We start from the raw sequence: 26,623 nt of genomic DNA on the forward strand, positions 1-26,623 counted from the left end.
TTTCTCTCTTTTTGTTGTTTGTCAAAACTTAGATTTTCATCAACGTTTTTTGACGTAGACTGAATATCTTCGGATAACTTAAACTTATAAACTGATAACGTGGTGAACTGCTGTTTCCCGATAATTTAAACTAATAAAAATAACTTGATGAACTGCTGTATAAAATGATAAATATGATTAGATGAACTGATGTTTTCCCCTCTTTTTGACGAATGCAACAATATAAGAGAACGTGAATAAGTCTAAGACATAAGATATCCAGTGCAGAGATTCTATCTTGAAGGATGTTGAGAGGTTTTTTCAATGCGATTGGAAGAGGGATGTCTTTGTGACTGACTCGAATGTGCGTCTCTTGTTTGAGAGGATGATGGGAGCGCAAAATGATAGATAATTTGTCTGGAAAGGTCAGAGAGTGATGCTATCTAATTCTGTATGCCTTGAAAATTGGTAGCTAGCGAAGCTTTCAAAGAATGCACTTTGGTGGAGAGATTATCCACCTTGGTATCCAGTGAAGAGTGAGATTGTTGCAGCTGCTCTAATGGAGTTTCCATTGATGTGAATTTCTTCAGAGATTGATTGATCAATGTGAATTGCCTCTAAAGCATGACAATTTCATTTGTCATGGAGGATCTGATGGTAGAGATTTGATCCTCAGTCTTATGTTGGACACTTCTGATTCCTTGAATATCTTCAGAGAGAATTTGCAAAGAGACTTCCATTTCATAAAGAACATTGTTCAGATCATCATCCATCTCTGGATCCATTTCTTGACCAGTTGATCTAACTATCACAGGTTCTTGAATAGGCTCAATGATCTCATCAATAATGATTGATGATCTTTCTTGTCAGAGAATTTGTATAAAATCAGTTCGCTGATCTTTGTTCAGAAAATATAATCATTGTCTGTCTCAGAATCTTGTACAACAATGTGGACCTTTTCTTTAACATTGTGTGAGGCCGATGAGGCTATTGTTTCCGAGTAAGAAGTAGTTGGTACAAACTGTTGTAATGTTTCAGCCTCAAAAGATTCATCAGTTTTGGTGCTATCAATTGGACTCATAGACTGAGTAGGTGAGGAAATGTTGTCAAGCTGACATTCTAGTAGGTTGAAAAATAATGGAGGAATAAATAAAGTATCTGTCTTGATGAGCGGATGTTGGTAAACAATTATTTCTAGACTGGATGCCTTATGAATCTGAATAGGTAGCAAAGAGGCATAATCTGGTTGCATTTCATCATCATGCTCTAATTCGCTTTTAATGAGTTGTTCTTCAGATTCAATATGGGAGATGACTTGATGAAAAACATCATCCAGATTCATGAGAGGTAACTCGAGCAGAGCTAACTCTTGTTCTTTACTATATACATTGGAGTGAAGTTGTTGTTCAGGGCAGTCAGCGACTGATTGATCATGTGCTTGTGCAGTCTTTTTTTTTTTGTAATTCCTCAAAGACTTGATCAATTGTGTGCGTTGATGATTCGGAAGACTGAGGAACTTTCTTGACTTTCTTGGAGTCAGATTTGGATCTGGATTTAGATTTGTGACTTGTTGGGATATAAGGTTCAGAAATAAAAAGTTCCTTATCTTCTTCCCAAACTCTTATTATACGATGTAAGGTTGACAAGTATGCATCCAGTTGAGTGAATATGGATCTGTATTCATAGGATGTTCGAGCTGTGGGATCATAATTCTTTTTAAGTTCAGCAATAATTTGTGTTAATTTCTTGATTCTCATTAGCTCAAAGAAATATTGTCTGCGATCCATTGCCTCATATATGTCAACGGTTTTGACAATCTTCAAAACTAACTCCCCATAGTATATGTAATGGTTCAACTCACTTTTATTCTTCAATTTTCGGGCGAGGATGGATGTTCGATAATTATACCACTCATCATAACACTGCTTCAATGGTATTTTCAGCATATTCTAGAACATCATCCATAGTCAGATCAATTTGCACTTGAATGACATTGGATGGTCTATTGACATCAGAGGAAGAAGCAATGGATGATTTGTCTTGTCCACCTGTGATGTCAAGACTTGAGTGAGTATACTCAACAATTTGAGTAGATGACAAACCTCCAAGTGGTCTGGCTGGTGGCAAAATGGTGGGAGCAGATTAATATTGTCATCTTGATCCTCATCAGATTTAGTCTCTTTTGTGGATTCAATGCTTTGAATCGGCTGCACCATCATGGGTTCTTTTCCTTTAAAATCGGATTTGGACTTGGTGCTCTGATCTTGAAAATCTTCATCCGAAGAGCTTGGACCAGTTTGAGTCATGGTGACTGCTGGTTTTGGAGCCATAGTAATGATCAGTTTAGTAGGAGAAGTAATGGGCCGAGATTTTGAAGTTCTTGCCCTTTTTGTCGAAGACTTAACAACTTCCCCCTTTTCACTGTCATCACTGTCATGGATGATCATCTTCCTATTCTTCTTGGAAACCTTTTTCACTGCAGTTTGGTCTTTTGGAGGTAGGAGAAGCATCATTTGACCCCTTAGTTCGAAAATCATTTAGGTATTGAGCATTCAAGACTCGATACTCGTGGAGAGTACTAGAAGTTTCTTGCAGTTTGACGCCCATGATATCAAGAAGTTTGCTGATTTGAACTGCATACCCGGATGATTGTTTGGACACAATCATCATGTGATAGAAAATTTTGAACAGAACACTACCACAATTTACCTTAATCCCCTTTGTAATGGCAGTAATGACTCAAATTTTTTCATTTATCAATCTAGCAAAGGATCCAGCCTTAGCGAGGAGACTCTTTGCTACTACGTCAGCCAGAATTTGAATTCCAAATTTACCTCTCTTTTGAACGCTGAGAGATTGATTGGTTTGTCTGAGTTTGAAAAGACAGTTTGCATCTTCGTTATATCAAGAGCAGGAATAGTATTGAAGTCGATGATCCCTTTCATTGGTAAACTGAATGTTTGAGCAAAGTAAGCTTCATCAATCTTGAATAGGTGTCTAGCCAAAGATAATTGTAAGATTTCATCATCCGTTGTAGTGCACTTGTGATAAAGTGAAATGATATCCTTCTGATAAAAGTCCAGTGATTTCATTTCAAGAATGGAGCAGAGTCCAGAGTGTTCAATCTTTTGACATACGAAAGTGATCTCTTCATCATTCATCTCATAAAGAGACCCGAAATCAACTGTTAGAGCATTTAGAATATATGTTAGAGATAAAGTTACCATGAATTGTAGTTGAATATGTAAAGAGAAGTTGAAAGGTGAGAAGCAGCAGACGATCGGATAATTTTCTAGGGTTTTAGTATAGCAAAGTGAAGACGTCAGTTTAAGAGAACATATATGAATGTATACGTAAGGTGATGTGTCTGCTAGCGTGGTAAATTTTAAATTTTGAAAATGTACATAGTAACACTGCGCGGGAAAAGAATATGGATTTCCATCTTATACAGGACACTTCATCTATAAATACTGATGATATGATAAAAATCCTATCATATATTTATTTATATTTTAGAGATATATCAGAATATTGCACAGATATCCATAATTCTAGTTGACTTATAAAATAAAATTCTATATGGACTAGGACTCTTTTCCTATAAATAAAGGGTCTCTAACCCTTATTACGATACTCTTTCCATAACGTCTCTCATACTTTTTCTACAACTTTTTCATACGCTTTTACACGCTCTTTTATATACTCCTAGATACTCTTTTATACGCTTTTACGCACTTTCCATACATCTTTTCAATATCTTTTCTATTGAATCCCCTACAGACTTGAGCGTCGGAGTGGCTTCGCCTTTGGGCGATCCATCTCACATGTTTTTTTGATACACAAAAATATTTTGAGATCATTCGACTCGGTTTATTGAAGAAATTGGATCATTGAATGTCGGTTCGAAGTAATTTATTTGATGTGAAATTTTTGAAAGCGTCAATTGGCGCCTTCTGTGGAAACGAAAACTAAACCCACGATTAATCTTCACGGCTGACTCAAGAGCGGAAAAGATAATGAAATATTTTTGTATTTTAGCATAGTCCTGCACATCATCCACCGTGCAAAATAAGTTTCAAAAAATTGAACCATATTGGGTTCAAATTTGGTATACATATTGATGATTATTTACCTAGGATCTGAACGGTGGAGATCATGATTTGTGTCTTGTAGAATCAGATTTTGACCGCCTATCAGAGGCTGCTCTTCTCGCACAATTTCTGTGTAGTCTACTTGCACATCAGCCCACTTGCAAAAGGTGCTTTGATGAATTGAACCGTAGGATTGGGTTCAAATTTGGTATATTATGTTATCTAGTATCTGAACGGTGGAATTTGTGATTGGTCACACGTAGGAGCAGATTCTGACCAATGAACAGAAGCTGCATAACTCACATGGTTTCTGCGCATTCTGATTTCATAGGCAATTATGGAACATCTAACCGTTGGATTTATTCAAAATTTACACTGTGTTTGGAACATCATGTTGAAACTTCTGAACGGTAGAGATCTTTATTGGTTTCCTTTAAATGCGGATATTTACGGCCGAATATAGTCTACTGTTATTCTCGCATGATTATTGTGCGGCATTCTTGAAAAAGCAATTGAGGAAAATATAACCGTTGGATTTCTTTGAAATTTATACAATGGATTAATATTATCATGATTTAAGTTCTGAATGGTGGAGATCTATTTTTAAGACTTCTAGTCTTGAATATACACGGCCGAACAGAACATGATGTTCTTCTCGCATGATTACTGTGCAAGATTTTTGAAAAAGTGATTACGGATTATCTAACCGCTGGATTTTTTTCGAAATTTGTACCACGTGCTCATAACATATTTACACTCATTCTGGACGGTGGAGATCATTCTTCGCTTGATAAATCAAGTCAGTTCTTTGATCAAAGAATAAAAGATGTTATCTTGCTATACATCCAAAGTCATGTCATCGACAATGCATGAATGAGATATCGGGCATGCAGTCTATAAATAAGGCCCAATCTATGGCTCGAAACTTTATAAGCCCGATCCATTCGGAACCTTGTAATTCCACGCAATTCGTGGTTATCACATAATCTCATGCAGCTCGTGGTTGTCTCAAAAACCCGATCCGTTCGGCATCCTGTAATTCCACGCAATTCGTGGTTATCACGTAATCCCACACAACTCGTGGTTGTCGCAAAAGCCTGATCCGTTCGGCACCCTGTAATTCCACGCAATTCCTGGTTATCCCAAAAGCCCGACCAACTCGGCACCGATGTAATTCCACGAAATTCGTGGTTATCCCAAAGCTCGACCAGCTCGGCATTATAAGCCCATTAACTTGGCAATGAAGACAACTCCATTAACTTGGCAAAAATCACAAGCCCGACCATCTCGGCACCATATAAGTTCATTCCATCACGAACGCTCAAAGGAAATTGCAAACAACCAGAATGTTGTCTTTATGCTCTAAAATATAAATTCAACCACATCAAAGTTCCTCCTTGTTTCACTCGTCGTCACTTCTCTCCGAAAGGTAGTATTGATGATATGATAAAAATTCTACCATATCTTTATTTATATTTTAGACATATATCAGAATATTGCATAGATATCCATAATTCTAGTTGACTTATATAATAAAATTTTATATGGACTAGGACTCTCTTCCTATAAATAAGGGTTATCTAACCCTTATTACGATACTCTTTCCATAACGTCTCTCATACTTTTTCTACAACTCTTTTATACACTTTTACACGCTCTTTTATATACTCCTAGATACTTGTTTTTTTTTAATCTTTTAAGCACTTTCCATACATCTTTTCAATATCTTTTCTATTGAATTTCCTACTGACTTGAACGTCGAAATGGCTTCGCCTTCGGACGAGCCTTCTCACTTGTTTTCTTTGATACACAGAAATATTTTGAGATCATTCGGCTTGGTTTATTTAAGAAATTGGATCGTTGATTATCGGTTCGAGGTATTTTATTTGATGTGAAATTTTTGAACGCATCAAATACCACTCGAAGATTTCAGCGAATATTTTATAACTTGAGAAAATAATCAATAATAACAAATGGATAGAGTTTGTTCTTCTTCTGATTTAGGTCGTGATCCTTAGGAGTATTTTGTGATTTGCAGGGATGAGTATATGGAAAAAGAGAAGAAAAAAAAACGAGGACACAGTTTGGAAGAAGTCTGTGTCGACTTGGCTGAAGATCTAAGAAATGCGCATGTACCACAAATTTTGTTTGCTGCCAAGAAAATAAAAATATGCTCAGGAATTGGGTGACAGCGAAGAAAAGTACATGATATGGGTTGGTGCTGAATATTCAAAGCTCACACTAGTAGAATTTCCTTCATTTACTTCGGTTATTAACTGAAGTCGTAGATAGATAATTATCGAAGTAGTTTCACGTAAAGTAATAAGTAATGTTTACTTAGCGTTATAACCGAAGTCGTAAACCAGAAATTACCGAAGTCTTTGGTTGGTTCATGGAGCCTAAACCGGTTCAGGATTGGGCCGATGCCGAAGTAAAAACATATTTTTTACTTCGGTAATTTTATTAATTAACGAAATAAAATAAAATCTTTTACTTCGGTAATTTTATACATTCCCGAAGTAAAGATATATTTTTACTTCGCCGATTAATGAAATTGCCGAAGTAAAAGATATGTTTTTACTTCGGCAATGACACTAATTGACGAAGTAGAAGAAAGTCTATTACCTCGGTAATTTTACTTATCGACGAAGCAAAAGGATGTCTTGTACTTCGATAATTTCACTAATTGACGAAGTAAAAGACATTCGTTTGCTTCGTCGATTAGTGAAATTATCGAAGTAATAGAAAACATATGATTGCATCGTTCACATTAACTGATGAAGTAAATGTTTCGAATGACTTCATTGCTACAGATTTATGGTGAAGTAAATTATTTATTTAACTTCACCATCGACGTGTCTAAAGCCTCTTGACACCATTGTGACTGGCTGGGTTCGAAACTTCCGAACTCCCAAGTGTCTGTGCATAAATCAATCGATATGAATGGGATCTCATTGCATGGTTGCAACCATGTGATGGTGACACTCGGAGACTAAAACGCGGACAAAACATCTTAACATTATTTTGTCCACTTTTTATATGCACGTCTTGTTTTATCGAATTGTCGTTTTTCCGATTTAAGTAATGAAATCTTCCAATGTATGTCTTATTGATAATAATCAAGAAAAGAAAAATCAAAGATAGCAAGATATAATTTCAAACTTGAGATAATAAAAAAAACAAAACCTATTATGTTCTTATATATATAGTTGCAAAAAATCATCGATTCTCCTAGTTGCAAAAAATCATCATTTCAATGAATCGAACAGAAATGAGGAGTACAAAAATTTAAATATAAAATTTCATATATCGTCGTTGTCGTTGTCGTCGTTGTCGTTGTCGTCGTCGTCGTCGTCGTCGTCTTCTTCTACTTCATGAACATATATTCTTCTCATTCTTCTCTCCAAGTAAGATCAAAGCCAGACACTTTCTTTGCGCATAGAAAATGGATCCAAAAGTCACAAATTGAGCAATGAAAAGCCATAGTATCCACGAAACCTTGAATCGTATTCTTGCAAAATCCACAGTACCTTTGGCTTCCCATAACAAGCATGCGAGTCAGAGTCACGGAATGATCATGAACTTGCCTTGGTAGATCAAGATTGCGTCCGAACTTGATCTTCGACAACTTCCCAGTCGATGGAATGCACTTAACATGAAAGGATTGATCACATGAAAGCATGCGAACCTGATTCGTGACTACCGATACAGACGACGGAGAAGAATAAGTTGGCGGTAATTGTTTCTCTTTGATCTCCATCTCTTCAATTCTGCACGAAACTTTGTTCCTCAAATCTTCTAAACTTTCCAGATATTCCTCAAGTTCCAGCACTTCCATGATCTGCTGATCCCACCAGAATCCATTCTCATCATGAATTTCATGACCCATCAATGCCCTGATCATTTCCATCTTCTTTTCCTGCAATGTTCCAACAGCCTTCTCGTACTCACGTCTTTTGGCTGCATCGTCTCCAAGACCGGTACAGTACTGATGATCATCGGCAACAAAACTTGCTCCCATCTCGTATATAATTAATGTTTTTAGGTTGTAATATCCGTCTAAAATCATGAGAGTTCGTCAATATATGCAAAATTTTATTTCAACCAAATTTTATAACATGAATTATATCTAATACAAAAATGTTGTCCACTTGGATTCCCTATTTATAGGCAACGATCGGAAGCTTCAATCTCCTCCTTCGGACCTTCCGATCTATTCATGCATCGACGTGTCTAAAGCCTCTTGACATCATTGTGACTGGCTGGGTTCGGAACTTCCGAACTCCCAAGTGTCTGTGCATACTTGACAACTCACTAATTGCGTGGCCTAGCTACGATCAGATCCTGGTTCGGATCTTCCGAACTGCACCCTTTGCTTTTGTACTTTGAACAGTGTATCCGAACTCGTTCGGATGTTCCGATCTCAATTTGGATCTTCCAAACTGCCATGTTTTCGAACTCCAACAAAGATATACTTCGGTCCTTCCTATCTGGGGTTCGGAACTCCTAGTTACTTCTTAAGTCTGGATTCTTCATTTTTTATTCGATTAAACAACTTGTTAATTAAGATTGTAATCATTTAATCATGTTTTATCATTTAATCTTATGAAACGGGATGTAGATTATTAAAAATTTTTATAATCAAGACTAAAAAGTTCTTTAAATTTTATTATTATTAAAATCTGAAGCATTTCAAAATCACATGAAGAAACTTCATGCAAAACATATTAATTCGTAATAAAATGGACTTAAAACACGCGAGACAAACGAAGCCACCTACAAAGGTTTCATATTGAAAACACAAAGGTCTCCAACCTTATTTTCCCCAAAAACATACAAAATACAAGAAAGAAACCGGGCCAGCTCTGAAATTCTCGATGGCTCTCATGTTAAATGAGCCCTGAAATACTCGGTCAGTTTCTCCCGATCAGGCAGATGTTCCTTCACAGAGCTCGAGTTGACGTACTCGTCCATCCATGAACACAGATTTGGGAAATTGTCATTTGTTACGAGTTTCAGTCCTACCAATTCAGCGATGATCACATACCAATAGCCGACGGAATTGGCAGCAATATCGACTAGCCCGATGCTATCAACTCCCCCGAAGAATTTCTTGCCTTTTAGCTCATTCTCAAGAAATTTTAGCAGCTCTTGTGCTTCTTCCTTGGCTTTCTCTTGCTCCTCCCCTGCACTCGAGCAAGCCTTCCACATAGCCGGCACGCACTGGACCATGATAATTAAATTTTCACCACTTTAATTACACGAAATCTTGAAATTAAAATAAAGGAAAGAATTATTAATGTACCTTTTCATCTATAAATTTAGCCCAAAAACGCGCCATGGCTCTGTCATAAGGATTCTTGGGCAAGATGGATGGCCCATCTTTCCAAGTTTCGTCGATATATTCAAGAATCACCAATGACTCCGCAATGGGCTTACCATTGTGCAGCAGCACTGGAACTTTTTTGTGGACTGGATTGTATTGAAGAAGCTGCGGGGACTTGTTGCTGTTGCCTAGATCTTCTTCTATGTATTCGTATTCGACACCTTTCAGTTTCAGCGCCATTTCGACTCTGCGGCTATATGGGCTTGCCCAAAAACCGAATACCTTCACTTCCGCCATTGTAATCCGATAGATTTCTTGGTTTGCGTTTGATTCAGTGTAGTTGGTAGTTGTTTTGAGTGAGAGCTCCTTTTTTTATAGGGAAATTTAACTTGTCGGCTAAGAAAGTGTTGACTTGTTGACCTTCTAGCTTGTTCGGAGGCTTGAGAATGGAGTCAGTGCTTACGATTTGGTATTGCTTTCGATTTTTAGTTTTTCTGATTTTTTTTTTAATTTTTATTTGCGGTTTGGTTTCCATTTTTTTGGCCGTTAATCGAACCAAACTGGATATCGATTTTCTTTTAAAAAAATGATTTTTTTTTTTTTTTTACAGTTTTTATATCGTTTTATAATATTTATTTTTATTGATAATAAATATAAAAAAATGAAAATTTGGTTAAATCGAACCCGAACCGAAATGAGAAACAGAAATTCGATTTTTAATTGAACAGAATCGTTCAATTTCAATTCATTTCTCGGTCTGGATTTCGTGTGAATTTTTCGATTAAGATGAACGCCTCAACAATAATAGAATATAATCTTTCGTTTTGATAAATGTCCAAAACTAATAAAATATAAAATTAATATCTTTAAAACTCATCATCAGGTTATTCAAGAATCACCAACGGCTTCCGCACCACATATGCATTGTTGTGTAATATTATATAGAAATATTATGTTTTCTGTGTATATAATATAAATTTATTTTTTTCAAGTATTTGATTTTATTTATTTATTTATTTTTTTTTGCAATTTGATAATTTTGTGGGGTTTTTTTTTTTAAATAAATAAAATAAAAGTGAGCATACCAAGATACCACTAAAATACTCTTGCTTTATATATAGTATAAATATTAGTTTTTAGATTTTCTAAGAATTATACTTTGATATAATATTGTTATTTTCTAATGAATTTTTTTTCATACATTCACACTTTTTAGATAGAATATAATAAATGTATATTATCTATAATTATTAATTACACCTTCTAAAAATATTAATTAATGGATCGATTATTACACAATATTTATTTCATTATTGTATTTTTTATTTAGTAAAATGTATTTTGGTACACGAACTATTGGTAAAATGTCATATTAGTACACGAACTATTGAAAATGGCTTAATTGGTACATGATCTAAATAAAAGGTCAATTTTACCCTTAAATTAAATTAATATTATATTGATTAATTTTAAAATATCATATTTATTAAATATATATATATATATATATAATGATAAACAATTTTCAAGTCAAATTATACACAAATATTGTAATATATTGTTATGATAAAAATATAGATCACCGGAGTCTGTTGATCTTGTGTTTAAATGATTGAAACAAAGATATTCACCATTTTAGTTTTTCAATATTTTATACAAAAATTTTCAACATTAAATACTAGATCATGAAAAAACAAATCTCAAAAAAAAAATTTCACTCATTGTCTCGATTTACGTATAGTAACCAAAATTTTTTCCACTTGATTTAATAATTTATAAATTTATACTTTTACTCGCACTTGAATTAAATATTAATAAATAAATATTTATTTAATTATATTTTATCGTTATTAAATATATTTTAGTCCTACATGCATATGATTTATTTATTGACTTTGTGGTTTTATTAATATATAATTTATATCAATTTTTTTAAATGGATAATTATTTACATTGATAGAAAAAATATCATTTCATTATATATTATATATATTTTAAAAATATAAATAATTTATTAATGAGTATTTTTTTCATTAATAAATTATTTAAATTTTAAAATATAAATAATTTATTAATGAGTATTTTTAGTCCTACATGCATATGATTTATTTATTGAGTTTGTGATTTTATATATATATATATATTAATTTTTAATAAATGTGATATTTGAAAACTAATTATTATAATATTAATTCATATTAAGGGTAAAATTGACCTTTTATTTGGATCATGTATCAATTAAACCATTTTCAATAATTCGTATACCAATATGACATTTTGCCAATAGTTCGTGTAATAAAATACATTTTACTCATTTTTTATTTTAAAAATAATTATTTTATCGGTGAGATTTATATTATTTTTAAGTGATAAAAATAAAAATATCCCATTGTATTTTGAAAAAATAATTAATGAGAATGATTATTATTGAGTTGAAAACTTTTTTGTCATTTCATAAACTTATGAGACAAAAAATTGATTTCGGGGAAGGTAAGCTAAAAAAATATAATACAAAAACTGAAATGACTAAAACTGTTACAGAAAATCGGAAGAGCGTACCCTTGACACACTTTTTTCAATAAAATAAAATTGAACTAAAATCAATTAATATATGTTGAAAGAAAAAATATATATTTAATGTTATTTGACATTTTCTAATCTAGCTCAGCTGATAATGTTATTTAAACTATTAATTAGAACCAAAATTCAAAGATGACCTTTCGTGAAAAGGAAAAAAATGGGAAAAACTCAAAGATGACGAATGCCAAGAGCTCATACCATCTCGTCTCGAAGAAGGTTATCAACCGCTGCTACATTTTTTGAAGCGTTTACATAATCATTTTAACTGCTGGCGCAGCTATAGGTTATAGAAGCGGATATAGCAACCGGTGATTTAATTCAGAAAACCGTTTCTATTGTAGGCTTTAAAGACGGTTTATACCCGCTGCTAAATACATGTTTTTTGAAGCGGTAATATACCGCTTCCGAATGCTCAAGTTCAGCAGACCTTGCATAGGATTTAGCAGCGGTTATGAACCGCTTCAATTGTTCTTTTTCTTTTTTAAAAAAAATATTAATCAATATTCAGTATTATTCCCAAACATTTCTCCCAACAATTACAAAATAAATCACATTGATTACACAAATCCTTCATAAATAGTATTGCGATGAACAAAATACATATCCGAACAATAACAAAAATAAATCACATTGGTTTAACAAAACAATCCTTCACAATTAATATTTCTATTAACAAAATATATGAACTTAAGGATTCTCAAAAAAGCTACAATGTATTAAAAGTGATGACATAAGTTAAATTACATTTTCTTTTAAAGTATGTCTAATTACAGTCTAGTTCCGTTGGCAATCGACTTTTGAATTTCATCCTAGGTGCAATACCCACAAAGGCTTGATGTTATCTGAAAGCATTAAAACCTGTTATGCAAAATATGTGTTCAAGAATGCATATAGATTGATAGAGCAACTATTAGCGGGTGATAAAAAAAAATAATGAACTACACAAGGACTAAGAAAAATAGTATTCCTTCCTTTAAGATCTTGAATAATGAAATTTACACTTGTGTATGGATTGATATATGTCACTAGAGTCTATCAGGTTCAACTTATCTAAACTAATCATCTATCATTCTAATTGCTAACTACTTCAAACTAATTATCTTTTATTTGGGACTAACTACTAGAACTTTTTAGAAATTCTACAATATCTAACAATATATAGCTTAAAAGTGGACACACAAACAGAGGAACACAAAGGAAACTAGAGTCGCAAAGTAAATTGTGTTTATACTAGAACTTTTATAAATTCTACAATATATATAACAAGAACAGTTTTCTATGGCATAATTCAAGAAAACCGAGTTGTCTCTCATGAATCAAATTGTCACGTTCTTTTTAACAAGCCTCGTGCTAGATGTAGCATTCCGTGTCAAATAGAAGAACACAATTTTATCGAGAAGTCCAATTTTAAAAACTTAACATTGTCCATATTTTTACAGATAATTCACATAATTGCCTAATTGGTTATATTAAAGAAAAATAATGATATAAATACTACAAAAGCAGATAGCACCATGCAATATAATAATCTGTCACCTGGAACTCTTTTCCTTTTGTAATTCTAATGACATCTACAATCTGCCCTGGAACAAAATGGCACACACCAATAGTTGTACCAACTGGAAGAAGAGCATCCTTGGTTACATAAAACTCCCTAAGCTTCCTTTTCATGGGCACACCCTGAAATGGCCCACTTCAAGCATCCTAAAATGCTTCTCTTTCTTTGTCTGCACCCAATCTAGCTAACACCAGACATGAAGCCCGTAAAAAATTTTGCAACTTTAAAAGTGATAAGTGCAATTTATGCACTTAATTTATATATGATTTTACTTGGCTTTTGTCATGTATCGAGTAGATTTTATGCATATTTGTTGTTGTTTTTGTGAGATGCAAGGATTAGAAGAAAAGTAGGAATGATGAATTATGGAGCAGCAACTTCAGAAACTTACTGGGATTTTTTTAGACATTCAAATCCGATCGTCACCGTTCATAATAAAGTTTAGGATGTTTTAAAGCTTCTTTCAAAATTTCAGCTCGATCCGACGGTTAAAACTTTTGATATGATTTTTTAAAGAATGCAGCGCGCTGGACACCAGCGCTGCAGCGCCCCAGCGCCCGATACTAGCGCCCCAGCGCCAGATTTTTTTTTCCCGAGAATTTTTTATGCCGATTAGCGATCCAGCACCCAATATTAGCGCTCCAGCGCCGTCTGTACGAAAAACCAACAGAATTTTGAAATCTTAAAAGTCTCGATTTCACGGGCTTTATTCGACGGGCTTCAACGACATATAAAAGAAAATAATCGGACCTAAAAGAGGGGGAGGGCCGCACAAATTAGTCACACGTTTTGGAGATAATCGAGAGGAGAAGAAGCGGCACCCAAACAAAAGAACCACACACAACTACGCATTCAAGTAGGCTTGGGACACGGATTTGAGACGTGGGAGCGAACGACAAGGGATAATCGAATTACACGACAGAGGAAATTCATCTGGGGATGGACTGTGATTTTTATTATCTGCCTTGATTTATTATGAGATTTTTGAATATGTCTATGTGTTTAATTATTTCATTATAAACTTATTAGTTGTTTCTAGAGGTTGACGGATCTTGATTGGAGTTTCATGTTTTGACTATTATTTTGCCTAATATTATTTGTTCTTAACAATTTATTTGTGTATTCCTGCTTTGATTGTCTTTCAATTACTTGATCAATAATTGAATTATTATATTTATTTGAAATCTGGCACTCGAGAGAGGAGATTTTGAATAGGATCATAGGAAAACACAACCTAGGTTTTTTGTAGAGTTCGAGAGGCTTACAAGTTCCTTTGAGGTCAATGAAAGAGAACCATCGAAATTAGCATTAGAATAATAACATTTACTCGGCACTTGAGAGAGGCAGTAAATAACAATTAAGGGTTCTTGGCCTATAAATTGGAATGAATGATATAATCAATTGATATGATTTGCATGAATGAAAATCGAGTTATATCTTGTATCTAGAACCCGTCTCAGATCGTGTACCCAAAGCCATCCTTTAAATTATGGATTCTTTATTTTATTTTATTTTAGTTTATTAAATTTTAAACTTTGATTTTCTAAACAAAGTTGAGATTATTTTAATTACAGGACTTGCTGTAAATATAAATTTTCAATCCTCGTGGGAACGATACTCTACTCATCATATATTAAAACTTACACCATGCACTTGCGGGCACAAAAATACGCAACAAAAAACTTCTATTAAAAACCAAGCACATGACAGCAGCACAAGAACATCAATTATAACCAAATCCACCTAGTTAGTATCCCAGCAGGAAGCAAATCTCATAACAGGAAGAAGAACTTATCATAATTAAATTCAAGAAATTGGTAAATTATTACAGAAATATAAAATCGATTACCTCCTTTGCCGAGGAAGACAAAAAACTTGGATGAAATCACTCGAATCCCTTGATCCACAATATTTCCCAAAAATAAATAAATAAATCAATTACAGAGCCGGATCAATAACAAAATCAAATCAAAGAACAAAGAAGCTGTCATTTTTACCACAGCAGCAGGATTACCTTTGCGATGACTCTTAGCCTTATAATCCATAGTCACATCTCTTCGCAAGATCCCTATGTAGTAGTCACACCAAATTAAACAATAAAAAACAAACAAAAGGCCAATAAATCCATATGCACACAAGCAAGTCATGTTTTCTTTTCTAGATCAAAATCTAACCACGATACATCAAATTGACAGCATGACGTTCGAAAATACCTTGAATCCACCAATTAACACCTACCAAAACCACTAAAAAAACAAAGGGGAAAACAAGAGAGAGCGAGAGATTACCTGGTTGGTGACCTTAAGTTGGATAAATTCTCTGTTTCCAGCGTTTTCCATGAAGTGGGCGGACGGAGATTTCGATGGATATTGACTGATTGGAGAGCGAAGAGAGAGCCAGAGAGGCGACAAGGGAAGTAAAGACCGCGAAAATGAAAATAAATTAAGTAATGAGCGCTTCAATCTTTAGAATTGGTTTTTACCCGCATCTACATTTGGAGCGGTTAGAAAACCGATTGTGATAGTCTTATTTGAAGCGGTTTTGCAAACCCAATGTAAAGTGAATGTACAGCATCGGTTGTTTCCTAACCGGTTGTAATAGTTATATTTCTTGAATCGGTTCATGAACCGTTTCTAAAATACCGATTCTAAATACCTATTTTTTTTGTAGTGATTTTGGAATGATTCCTTTTAAAAGTTGTGTTTGGTTATTGAAATGACTGAATAGTTATTTAAGGTTTTGTTTATGTTGTTCCATTCAGGAACTGTCCGAACGAGGATCTAACGGTTCATTATTTTTTGCATTTGAAATGTTCATATAATATTGAAATGATTCATTTTAAAAGTTGTGTTTGGTTATTGAAATGACTGTATAGTTATTTAGGATTTTGTCTATGCTATCCCATTCGGGCACTGCCAGAATGAGGATCTAATGGTCCTTTTTTTTTTTTTTTTTTTTTTTGCATTTGAAATGTTCATGTGAACATCTCAAATGCAAAAAATAAGGGCCGTTGGATGCAGCACATGGGCAGTGGCATATAGACAGACCCGTTATTTAGATTATTTCAAAAAAGTTGGTGATTGAAAGCCGTCATCTTCATGTTGAAATTGAAGTTTCTAAAAGGCTGGCTGGTCTTAGTTCAGGGATCAAAACTGAAGTGAGGGAACAAGGATTGGAAGTGACAACTGAATTTTGAGTCTAACTGAAGTTAGAAGCTCAACTTAATAAATATTCGAGGAAGCAAACATTGAAATGAAGCTGTCCGGGAGGCTAAGGCTGAAGTTCAGTCGAGGAAGCCAAAGCTGAAGTCAGTCGAGTATGCTCGGCTGATATCTGCGCAACTAGGTGGTCAACTGACCAGTCGTACTCATTTAGTCGTCCATACAAGTCAGTTCCAGTATGTTAGTTTGTTCAGGCACACCACAAGAAAAACTCTCATTAACGATGAAAAACTATTGTCGTAGGCCCTAAAAATCTGTTGTTAAAATCAGTGTTGTGAAAGGGAGCGCTTTGAAGACAAAGACAACAGTTTTACAACAGTGAAAAACCATTGTCTTTGCCTTCAAAGACAACGGATTTAAACCGTTGTCTTTGAACGTGTTTTTTTTAGCAACATGAGCTTTAACAAAAGTTTGATGGCAAGACAACCGAAAAAAATCATTGTCTTTTTTCAGGAAAAAAAAACAAAAAAAATTAAAATTTAATATAAAATTTTCTGATATTATAAATAATTCAAAATAAATTTAATATACAATTTTAAAATATACAAAAAAATATTCATGAAATTTTAAATACAAAATACAAAAAAAATAAATTAATATACAATTCGAGAAAAACACTAGCAATAATATTTTATGGTGATTTAGCAAATTCTTCTCCCAAGGGTGGGTCTGCACTGCATTCGATCTTATTATGTACATCAACCTGGATAAAAAGATATAACACAATAAATACATTAACATAATCAATAGAAACCTATATAAAAAGATATAACCCAATTCCAAGACCTTCAAAACCCGAGCCTAGTTGTTGCACAAATACGGACTAATTAGGCAAAAACCAACAAACCCAAGAAAAGGATGTCAACATCGTAAAGAAATACCTCGAGAAAAGGTCGTAGCAAAAGCTGCAGGCTAAAACTATCAAGAAATATTGTGTTCTGCTGGTGGAACTTGTCATGTAAAGCCCTTCAATAAGAACACATGGAATTACTCATTTGTAAAGAATGTTTGTAAGGGAGCGGAGCAAGAAAAAATAGCGTACAGAACTTGTAAAAAGTCTAAAGCCATAAATACCTGAAGAGTGAAACCTGCACTAAATTATTCGGCCACAACATCTCTTCAGATTTGACTAAATGTTTCCGAAAGATTCCAAATCCTAGAAACTTTTTTTCAGTTTATGAAATAAGGAATCCAATGTTATTACACTTATCAGAGTTAAGAAAGCTAATTAGTTATCAATTACAATACGTGGGGCTTTTTATCAATGTTCTAAAAAGCGCTAGGCGGTAGTCGGGCGGCGACCCACCGCCTAGCGCCTAGCCGACTAGGCGGGGCCTAGGCGATTTTTTTTTAGCCTAAAAAAAATTAAAATTTTGGAATATTTATGAGTTCCACTATGGAAAATAATTTTTATATCTTATGTTTTTTCAGTTTTTGTATAAAATTCTTTCAAAAAAATTAAAATATCTACTTTTAAGTTTTTTTTATTAATTAAAAAATTAATTTTTTTTAATTTTTATTAATGGATAAACCGACTAGGCAGTAGGTGGCCTAGGCGGTGCCCAGACGGCCCCTAGGCGGCCTAGGCGCCTGAGGCGCCGCCTAGGAAGCAGGCGCCTAGGCGGCGCCTGACCGGCTAAATCGGTGTGATATAAATCTATTGACAAGCGTACCAGGTCAAGTAATAGTAAAGTGGACAGAGAGTCCAAGTATCGATCCCACAGGGACTGTTGTCAATTCTCAAGAATTAATTATTTAGCTTAATCTAGACAAAATCATAAAAAACAATTTGATTTAAATAAAATAAGAAAATAAAATAAAAACTGCTTAAGAAATAATAATAAAAATAACTGAAGATAAAAATAATAAAAACAAAGACAACCAGACACACGTAGGTACCGAACAAATCATGTAATAAGTAGTCGATTCAGGATTCAGATTTAATCTTAAATTACGGAAATTCTCCAATCTTGTTCAAAGGACTATTTCTAGAACAATCAAACCTATTCAAATATTGATGAACTAATCTTTCGTAATTCTAATCAAATTTGAATGCATTAAATATTTGTGAAAATTCAGTTTACACCCAAACCGCACATTGAAACCGAATTCTATTTCTATTCGGTTTTACAATATGTTGATTATCAAAGTGATCAAAATCAATACCTCCTCTGTCGACTTGGAATCAATTAACATGCAATCAAACAGTTGATCAAACTATTCACAAGACAAATATAAATTTGACAATCAATAAAATAAAATCAACTCTGAAAAATCCCAAACAAACATCCAAGTTTTCTACATAAATTTGTTTGGCCCAATCACGCCGTCTTGGTTGAAAACAAACTACTCAATAATTAAAAACAATAATTCAAAAATAAAAATAAGAAGAAGAAAAGAAAATAAAAATCTTCTCTCCCATTGTAGCCTCCTCTCGCCTTTGTGTTGTGCGTTTTCTGCCTGTTGGAACTTCGGAACCCCCAAAAATATGTTATATCTTGTATATATATGGTCTGGAACGCCTACCAGTTAATTTCTTCTCAAAACAAGGATTTTTCGGAACACATATGACCCCAGAACACGCGCGCGCGCGGGGCATAGGCCTCGCGCGCGTGCAGAAGTAAAAAAACAGAGGTCTGAACATGCAACTCGCGCGCGCGCAGTACAAATTTTCTACGCCGAGCGACGATTTTCCAAAATTCATATCTCAAGATCTAGCCGTCGGATCGAGCTGAAATTTGGACAGAAGCTTCAAAACATCTTGAAATACACACATCAACAATTTATTTTTCTACAAAATTAACCCGGGGAGTGAAATACACACACATGCACTAAAACACATAAAAACACATAAAAATAATATGAATGCACACAAAATAGACATAAACCTATCACAAAATAATGCATACAAAATGCACTTATCAACACCCCCATACTTAAACCTTGCTCGCCCTCGAGCAAGACATACCAAAAACAATATGCAAATAAAGACATAAGTAAGAATAAATCATGAACAACATAGCCTCTGATAAGTTTCAACTTCAAAAACTAAAAACCATAAAAACTTTTGATTTTTCACAATACACTGTCAGTTTAACGTAAACGTGTATGTGTGCCATGTCATTCCAGCTTCATGCAACTTCAAAAGACTCTGTCCTAAGAATACTTAGCAACCTATGACAATTCAATGCAAGTATCACAATTCAGCACTCCGTCATCTCAACAATCCCAAACAAAAACATGCATTTTCTTGAGAATAATTCCGTACCTCCGGATTTTGCACCCGGTATTTATTAAGCTCCAATAATTACCCACAAACTTAGCTATAACTATGATAGGATTCGAATTTCAATCCCCTCGTCTATAGCCCGGATGGAGCATCAATCCCATTTAACCCGCAAACTTAGCTATGGAACAAATATTAGGATTTCAATCATTGTCCAGGCCCGGATGAAATTGTTACTTTAAATTTTAAATTTATTAACCTCATGGAATCCGCATACTTAGTCAAGAACAAGAGATTAGGATTTCAATCTCTGCTCGTAACCCGGATGGAGTTAACTTAATTTTCAACAAAAGTTTTTCAAAAAAATTTTATAGGTACGCCCAAGATCATACATGCAATGTCTAACAATAATCAAGAATCCAAAGACACTATCATGATCAACAAGCATTTATTGTCGTGCAATGATCAAGAAAACACGAACTTCATCAATTACATTGCTACACTATACTAGTCTAACATGCGTGCTTAAAAAGATTCACGATTCAACCAACAGTTTCTCATGATCAATCAAAAGCAACATTTTATAAAATAAATTTTTCACAACTCTATCATCATCGGCCAACCTTCATCATTCTACTTATTCACACAACATAAACACAAAACATAATTATATGCATGAATACGAACTATATGCAATAAACTAGACCAAATGAATGCAAAAAATAACACAAACAAAACTAATCTACCCCACCATACTTATCCAAAGCATTTCCCTCAATGCTTTAGAACAATGAACCGAATGCAAAACAAACACACAATGAAAACAAAAATAACACTCCCCTGGTTGCGCATTCGTCCTCTTCATCTTCCTCTTTGGCAGCATCTTTTAGGATGACAATAACAGATGGGATACATCAGTCAGGCACGACAAACTGGCATGAGAAAGAACAAAAATCAAATAGAAATAAACAAAAACAAAAAATTAAACTAAAAAATCAAGGGAAAGAATAATGGGTTTCCTCCCAGTAAGCGCTAAGTTTATAGTCTACAGCCCGACTATGCAGAAGCAACCATCAAAGAGCAGTTGCCGCCCATAGTAAGAATCATACGACTCTACGTATGGATCTTGATTTTCTGCGCCCTCAAGCTTGGCGTGATATTGACATGGAAAGCTCGTCGGTCCAGCAATACTCGGTATGAATTTTTTCTTTTGGAAGGAGACTCCGAATCTAGGTTGAATCTCATAGAGGATGGAATATGCTGGAGGTGGGGTCAATGGCAAGAAATTATCTTCTAACGGTGTACATGGAACGACCATTGACGAGGTAAAATATGTAGCCTTGTATGTTTCTTCCTCCTCCAAGTCCACTATTGGCTCTTCTTCACAAGAAAATTCCTCAAAAATTATTTCTTCATGCGCTGGCTCAGTTACTTCACTCTCTTGGCCGATCTCCAAATTTGGTTCTCTAAGAAGCGCAATCTTTTCATCCAAAAGACTCAAAGACTTGATACGAGTTTCTAAGAATTGATTTTGTCTCTGTCTGTTGCCGCAAAAGATTCTCCAACTGAGCCACATGATCCTCAAAATATCCTACACACTCTTCTTGACGCTCCGGTGGTTGGTTCAAAAAATTTTTAGAGCCGATATCTGGAGGATATTGGTGACTCCAACCCTGCAGTGAAGGATCACAATGCCAATGGTAGTCGAAATCTGCCATATCATTTAACAAGTGCATCACACTGTTTTCATCTCTGCTGAACAAGTGACTGCCAGTGGTCAAAGCTCCATAATCTATCCAACGTGTTGTTAGCTCATCCAAACCACCATAAAAAATTTGAACTAGAGTGTAGTTCGAAAAATCATGACATCTAAACATGTTAGCCAAATCGTTTCCATCTCCAAGTACCTCACAAGTAAGAAAAAAAATAATTAATAATTAAAAATAAAAAAAATGCAAGAAAAAAAATGTCTAGTCTCAAGCAAATAATCTATCATAATATTAACTGAATAGTCCCCGACAACGGTGCCAAAAACTTGATCGGCTAAATCGGTGTGATATAAATCTACTGGCAAGCATACCAGGTCAAGTAATAGTAAAGTGGACAAAGAGTCCAAGTATCGATCCCACAAGGACTGTTGTCAATTCTCAAAAATTAATTATTTAGCTTAATCTAGACAAAATCATAAAAAGCAATTTGATTTAAATAAAATAAGAAAACAAAATAAAAACTGCTTAAGAAATATGAATAAAAATAACTGAAGATAAAAATAATAAAAACAAAGACAACCAAGACACACGTAGGTACCGAACAAATCATGTAACAAGTAGTCGATTCAGGACTCAGATTTAATCTTAAATTACGGGAATTCTCCTATCTTGTTCAAAGGACTATTTTTAGAACAATCAAACCTATTCAAATATTGATGAACTAATCTTTCGTAATTCTAATCAAATTTGAATGCATTAAATATTTGTGAAAATTCAGTTTACACCCAAACCGCACACTGAAACCGAATTCTATTTCTAGTCGATTTTACAATATGTTGATTATCAAAGTGATCAAAATCAATACCTCATCTGTCGACTTGGAATCAATTAACATGCAAGCAAACGATTGATCAAACTATTCACAAGACAAATATAAATCTGACAATCAATAAAATAAAATCAACTGAAAAATCTCAAACAAACATCCAAGTTTTCTACATAAATTTGTTCGGCCCAATCACGCCGTCTTGGTTGAAAACAAACTACTCAATAATTAAAAACAATAATTCAAAAATAAAAATAAGAAGAAGAAAAGAAAATAGAAATCTTCTCTCCCAAGCCTTGTAGCCGCCTCTCGCCTTTGTGTTGTGCGTTCTCTGCCTGTTGGAACTTCGGAACCCCCAAAAATATGTTATATCTTGTATATATATGGTCCGGAACGCCTACCAGTTAATTTCCTCTCAAAACAAGGATTTTTCGGAACACATATGACCCTGAAACACGAGCGCGCGCGCGGCTGCAGAAGTAAAAAACAGAGGTCTGAATATGAAACTCGCGCGCGCGCGAGCTTGATTCTCGCGAACGCGCAGTACAAATTTTCTGCGCCGAGCGTTGATTTTCCAAAATTCATATCTCAAGATCTAGCCGTCGGATCGAGCTAAAATTTAGATAGCAGCTTCAAAACATCTTGAACTTTAATCTGACTTGTGAAGATTGGATTTGGATGTTTCTAAAATTAAATTTGATTTTTTGAACAAAGCTGCTCCGTAATTCACTCTTCAACAATTCATTTTCCTACAAAATTAACCCGGGGAGTGAAATACACACACATGCACTAAAACACATAAAAACACATAAAAATAATATGAATGCACACAAAATAGACATAAACCTATCATAAAATAATGCATACAAAATGCACTTATCAGTGTCCAGGCTGCTTAGGCGGCTGAGGCGCCGCCTAGGCGGCTGATTAATCGGGCGACGCCCAGAGCGCCGCCCAGGCATTAGTCGAGGCGGCGGGTAGCCGCCCAACGCCTAGGCGGGGATTTTTTGAACACTATTTTTTATACAACGTTCTCAACACAATGTTACAAGAAAAACCTTGCAAAGAAACAAGGAAAAACGAAATCACATAGTAGAATATACAAAGTTGGCAACCAAAAATACAATCACACGGACAGTGGTTAAATAGCTACAAGTAAGATCAAATCAAAACTTACAAAAAGCACGCAACGTGTCCTTGAGGGCCTACCTATCGTACTCACCAGTGAAGATGCAGTTGCCAAGCGGACCTGTCAATAGAATAAGCCTTAACGGACCATCGGCTACCTTCTTATCCACCTGCATTTAATGAAGCAACATTATGCCAAGAACATAAACGTGAATGTTAACGAGTATTATATGTGTTTTATTTTGTCCCTCATCTCCATCACAGATTAAACTTTTTTACAGTCATGGATTCTGCAGGAGCTGTGGGTAGCTCGTTGAAAGATATTATACACCCGTTTTACCAATGAATCATCAATCCAGTCGATTCGACGAGACATGTCAACTTCCATGACCTGAAGTTGTAAAATATGGCATCCTTGAGATAAATTTGTAACCAACCACTTAAAGCTAGTGGCAGAAAATTTGATTTATTATGAGGTTCTACATTTGTAACACACTGATGCGATCATTCAGGAAGCTAAAGAAAGATAGAAGATCAATAATATGAAAATGTCATAGTCTATAGAAATTAGATAGCAACAACCTTCAAACCGTTCTAGCAGCAACTGTTTCCCCATGAAGCCACTTCCCATATCCTTTTTCTTGACACTTTAAGACCCTTCACAATGTTCTTGTAGGGTATCCCATGCATCCTTAGCAGTAACACAGTTAGCAATAAGCCCAAACATCCTCATATCCACTCTGGAAAATATGGCCTTGATGGCTTTAGCATTAAAGCTTGAAACTTGTGATTCCTCGGTTGTCCACGTGGTTTCTGGCTTAATGACTTAGTCACCATCCTTGTCCACGATTTTTGGAGCAGTCCAACCAGTAAGAATGCTCTTCCATGCACGTTCATCCATAGCTTTTATAGTAAAACGCATCCTTGTCTTCCACAAAGCATAATTCGTGCCATCAAGAACCGGAGGTTTCAAAAACGAATTTGCAATAGTAGATGAGTCCATCTTATTTTAGTGTATCAAGAATATGTCTCTGACTTCACTTGTAAGGAAATTTGGTTGCACATATACAGATTTAGGTGTTGACAACACCTTCAATAACACCTTGAGTAATACACAACGAAAAATAATAAAAGAGTGAATAAAATAAACAAGCAACCAAATAAATGGATTCAAATTTTTAAGCAAGAGTATAAAATACTCTTTGAAACGACTTTGGGTAAAACTTTCACTAGAAAATAATCAAAGAGTTTACAAAACCCTAAAACTAGTGAATTATTGTAAAAATCAATTTTTTCAAAACATGTGAGAAAATAAATAACAAAGCATCTTCTGAAAATTCTATACAAAATAGAATAAGAAATAAACTAAGAAGATGAATCTTGATGCCAAAACACGATGAGAGCAACAACACTTTCGATCACCAATCTTCAAGTGGTCTCCAGATCTTCAAGGCAATCAAGGAAATATGACTAATACGAGCTTCAACATATGATACTTAATTCTCTCAAGTGGAACGTATAGAAGCTCTTAGAATATATTGCTGCCGTGTCTCTCTATCTCTCAGTGTATCTAAGTGCACGATCTCGTTCACATATATAAATCCAAAAATCCTTCTCATATTTGTTACCTTGTAAGTCTAGGATTCCCCTAGATTTGATCATATCAAATCTACAAAAATAAGAAAAAGATCAATTAGATATGAGATAGTTAAATATTATTATAAACTTAATAATATCTCAAATATACTTAAATAAGGAATTATCTCAAAGATACTTCATGTCCAAAAAAAACAAAAGACTTTAAATAAAATCTTTTTAGGTTTAAGGAATTTTAGGAATAAAATATTCCCTTCAAAACTCGTAAGAAAAATCACTGAATACAAACACACGATGATGAACCATGATCATATCATTTGTTTTCCTTCCACGACACAACGAAATAAAGAATAATATCTGATATTTAATAATAGATACAAGATCCATTATACGATAGTATCGACTTATATTGCAACAAATATAAGTGTACACCAAACGTATGGTTCTAGACTTCTAGCTCACTTAATCTTCTGAAAATGAGCCCGAAAACTCTCGACCAATTTCTTCCGATGAGGCAGATGTTCCTTAACAGAGCTCGAGTTGACGTACTCGTCCTTCCATCTACACACATTTGGGAATTTCTCTTTCGTTATGATCTCGAGTCCCACCAATTCCGCGATAACCACAGACCAAAAGGCCAAGAAATTTCCGGCAATTTCAACAAATCCAATGACATCTCCCCCAAAGAATTTCTTGCCTTTTAGTTCATTGTCAAGAATTTTAAGCGATTCTTCTACTTCTTCCTTGGCTTTCGCTTGCTCCTCCCCTGAAACCGAACAAGCCGTCCTAATTACTGGCAAGCACTGGAAAAAAAAATTTAACCAGTCATTATAATGAATATATATGTTCATAGAAACTTGTAAATGCAATTAAATAGTACCTTCTCATCCAAGAATCTTGCCCAAAAACGTGCCACGGCTCGGTCGTAAGGACATTTCGGCAAGATGGGCGGGACGTTTTCCCAAGTTTTGTCAATGTATTCAAGAATCACCAATGACTCGGCGATTGACTTGCCATTATGTATCAAAACAGGAACTTTTTTATGGACTGGATTGGATTCAAGAAGTAGAGGAGACTTGTTGCTTAGATCTTCTTGTATGAATTCATATTCGACTCCTTCAGTTTCAGCGCCCATTCCACTCTACAACTATACAGGCTGCGCCAAGAACCAAATACCTTCACTCCCGCCATCACGATCGTTTTGTTTGTTTTGTTTTTTTTTTTTGAATGTGTTTCTGAGGGGTGATTGGACCTGCAGAGGGGGTATTACCCCCCTCTACAAAATTGATGGTCATGATTGGGCCACACACATTTTTCATGTGGGACCCACATAAAAATTGTGGGGCCCACATGGAAATTGGCCAATCATGGACATCAATTATA

At 34.6% G+C, this 26,623-nt stretch overlaps 2 protein-coding genes and 1 long non-coding RNA gene across 4 annotated transcripts; all 3 read right to left on the reverse strand.

The window, feature by feature from the left end:
• Window positions 1-8,782: 8,782 nt before the first annotated feature.
• Window positions 8,783-9,725, reverse strand: LOC140890779 (probable glutathione S-transferase). Its single transcript, XM_073298823.1, has 2 exons — window positions 9,376-9,725; window positions 8,783-9,293 (listed from the first exon to the last, which is right to left on the reverse strand). Exons 1-2 carry the CDS (start codon window positions 9,691-9,693, stop codon window positions 8,955-8,957), a joined length of 657 nt encoding a protein of 218 aa, XP_073154924.1. The 5' UTR covers window positions 9,694-9,725; the 3' UTR covers window positions 8,783-8,954.
• A 2,840-nt stretch (window positions 9,726-12,565) lies between these two features.
• On the reverse strand, window positions 12,566-15,962 carry LOC140892085 (uncharacterized). Of its 2 annotated transcripts, XR_012152737.1 has the most exons (4): window positions 15,823-15,962; window positions 15,549-15,602; window positions 13,513-15,431; window positions 12,566-12,834 (listed from the first exon to the last, which is right to left on the reverse strand). It is a non-coding gene; the product is annotated as an uncharacterized lncRNA (long non-coding RNA). The 2 variants fall into 2 exon arrangements; XR_012152736.1 differs by having other exon boundaries at window positions 12,566-15,431.
• A 9,736-nt stretch (window positions 15,963-25,698) lies between these two features.
• Window positions 25,699-26,375, reverse strand: LOC140893435 (probable glutathione S-transferase). The gene is made up of 2 exons (XM_073302509.1): window positions 26,121-26,375; window positions 25,699-26,043 (listed from the first exon to the last, which is right to left on the reverse strand). Exons 1-2 carry the CDS (start codon window positions 26,373-26,375, stop codon window positions 25,699-25,701), a joined length of 600 nt encoding a protein of 199 aa, XP_073158610.1.
• Window positions 26,376-26,623: the final 248 nt, after the last annotated feature.

Source organism: Henckelia pumila, chromosome 3 (assembly GCF_033568475.1).
Source record: "Henckelia pumila isolate YLH828 chromosome 3, ASM3356847v2, whole genome shotgun sequence".
In the NCBI taxonomy this organism is placed as follows: Eukaryota; Viridiplantae; Streptophyta; class Magnoliopsida; order Lamiales; family Gesneriaceae; genus Henckelia; species Henckelia pumila.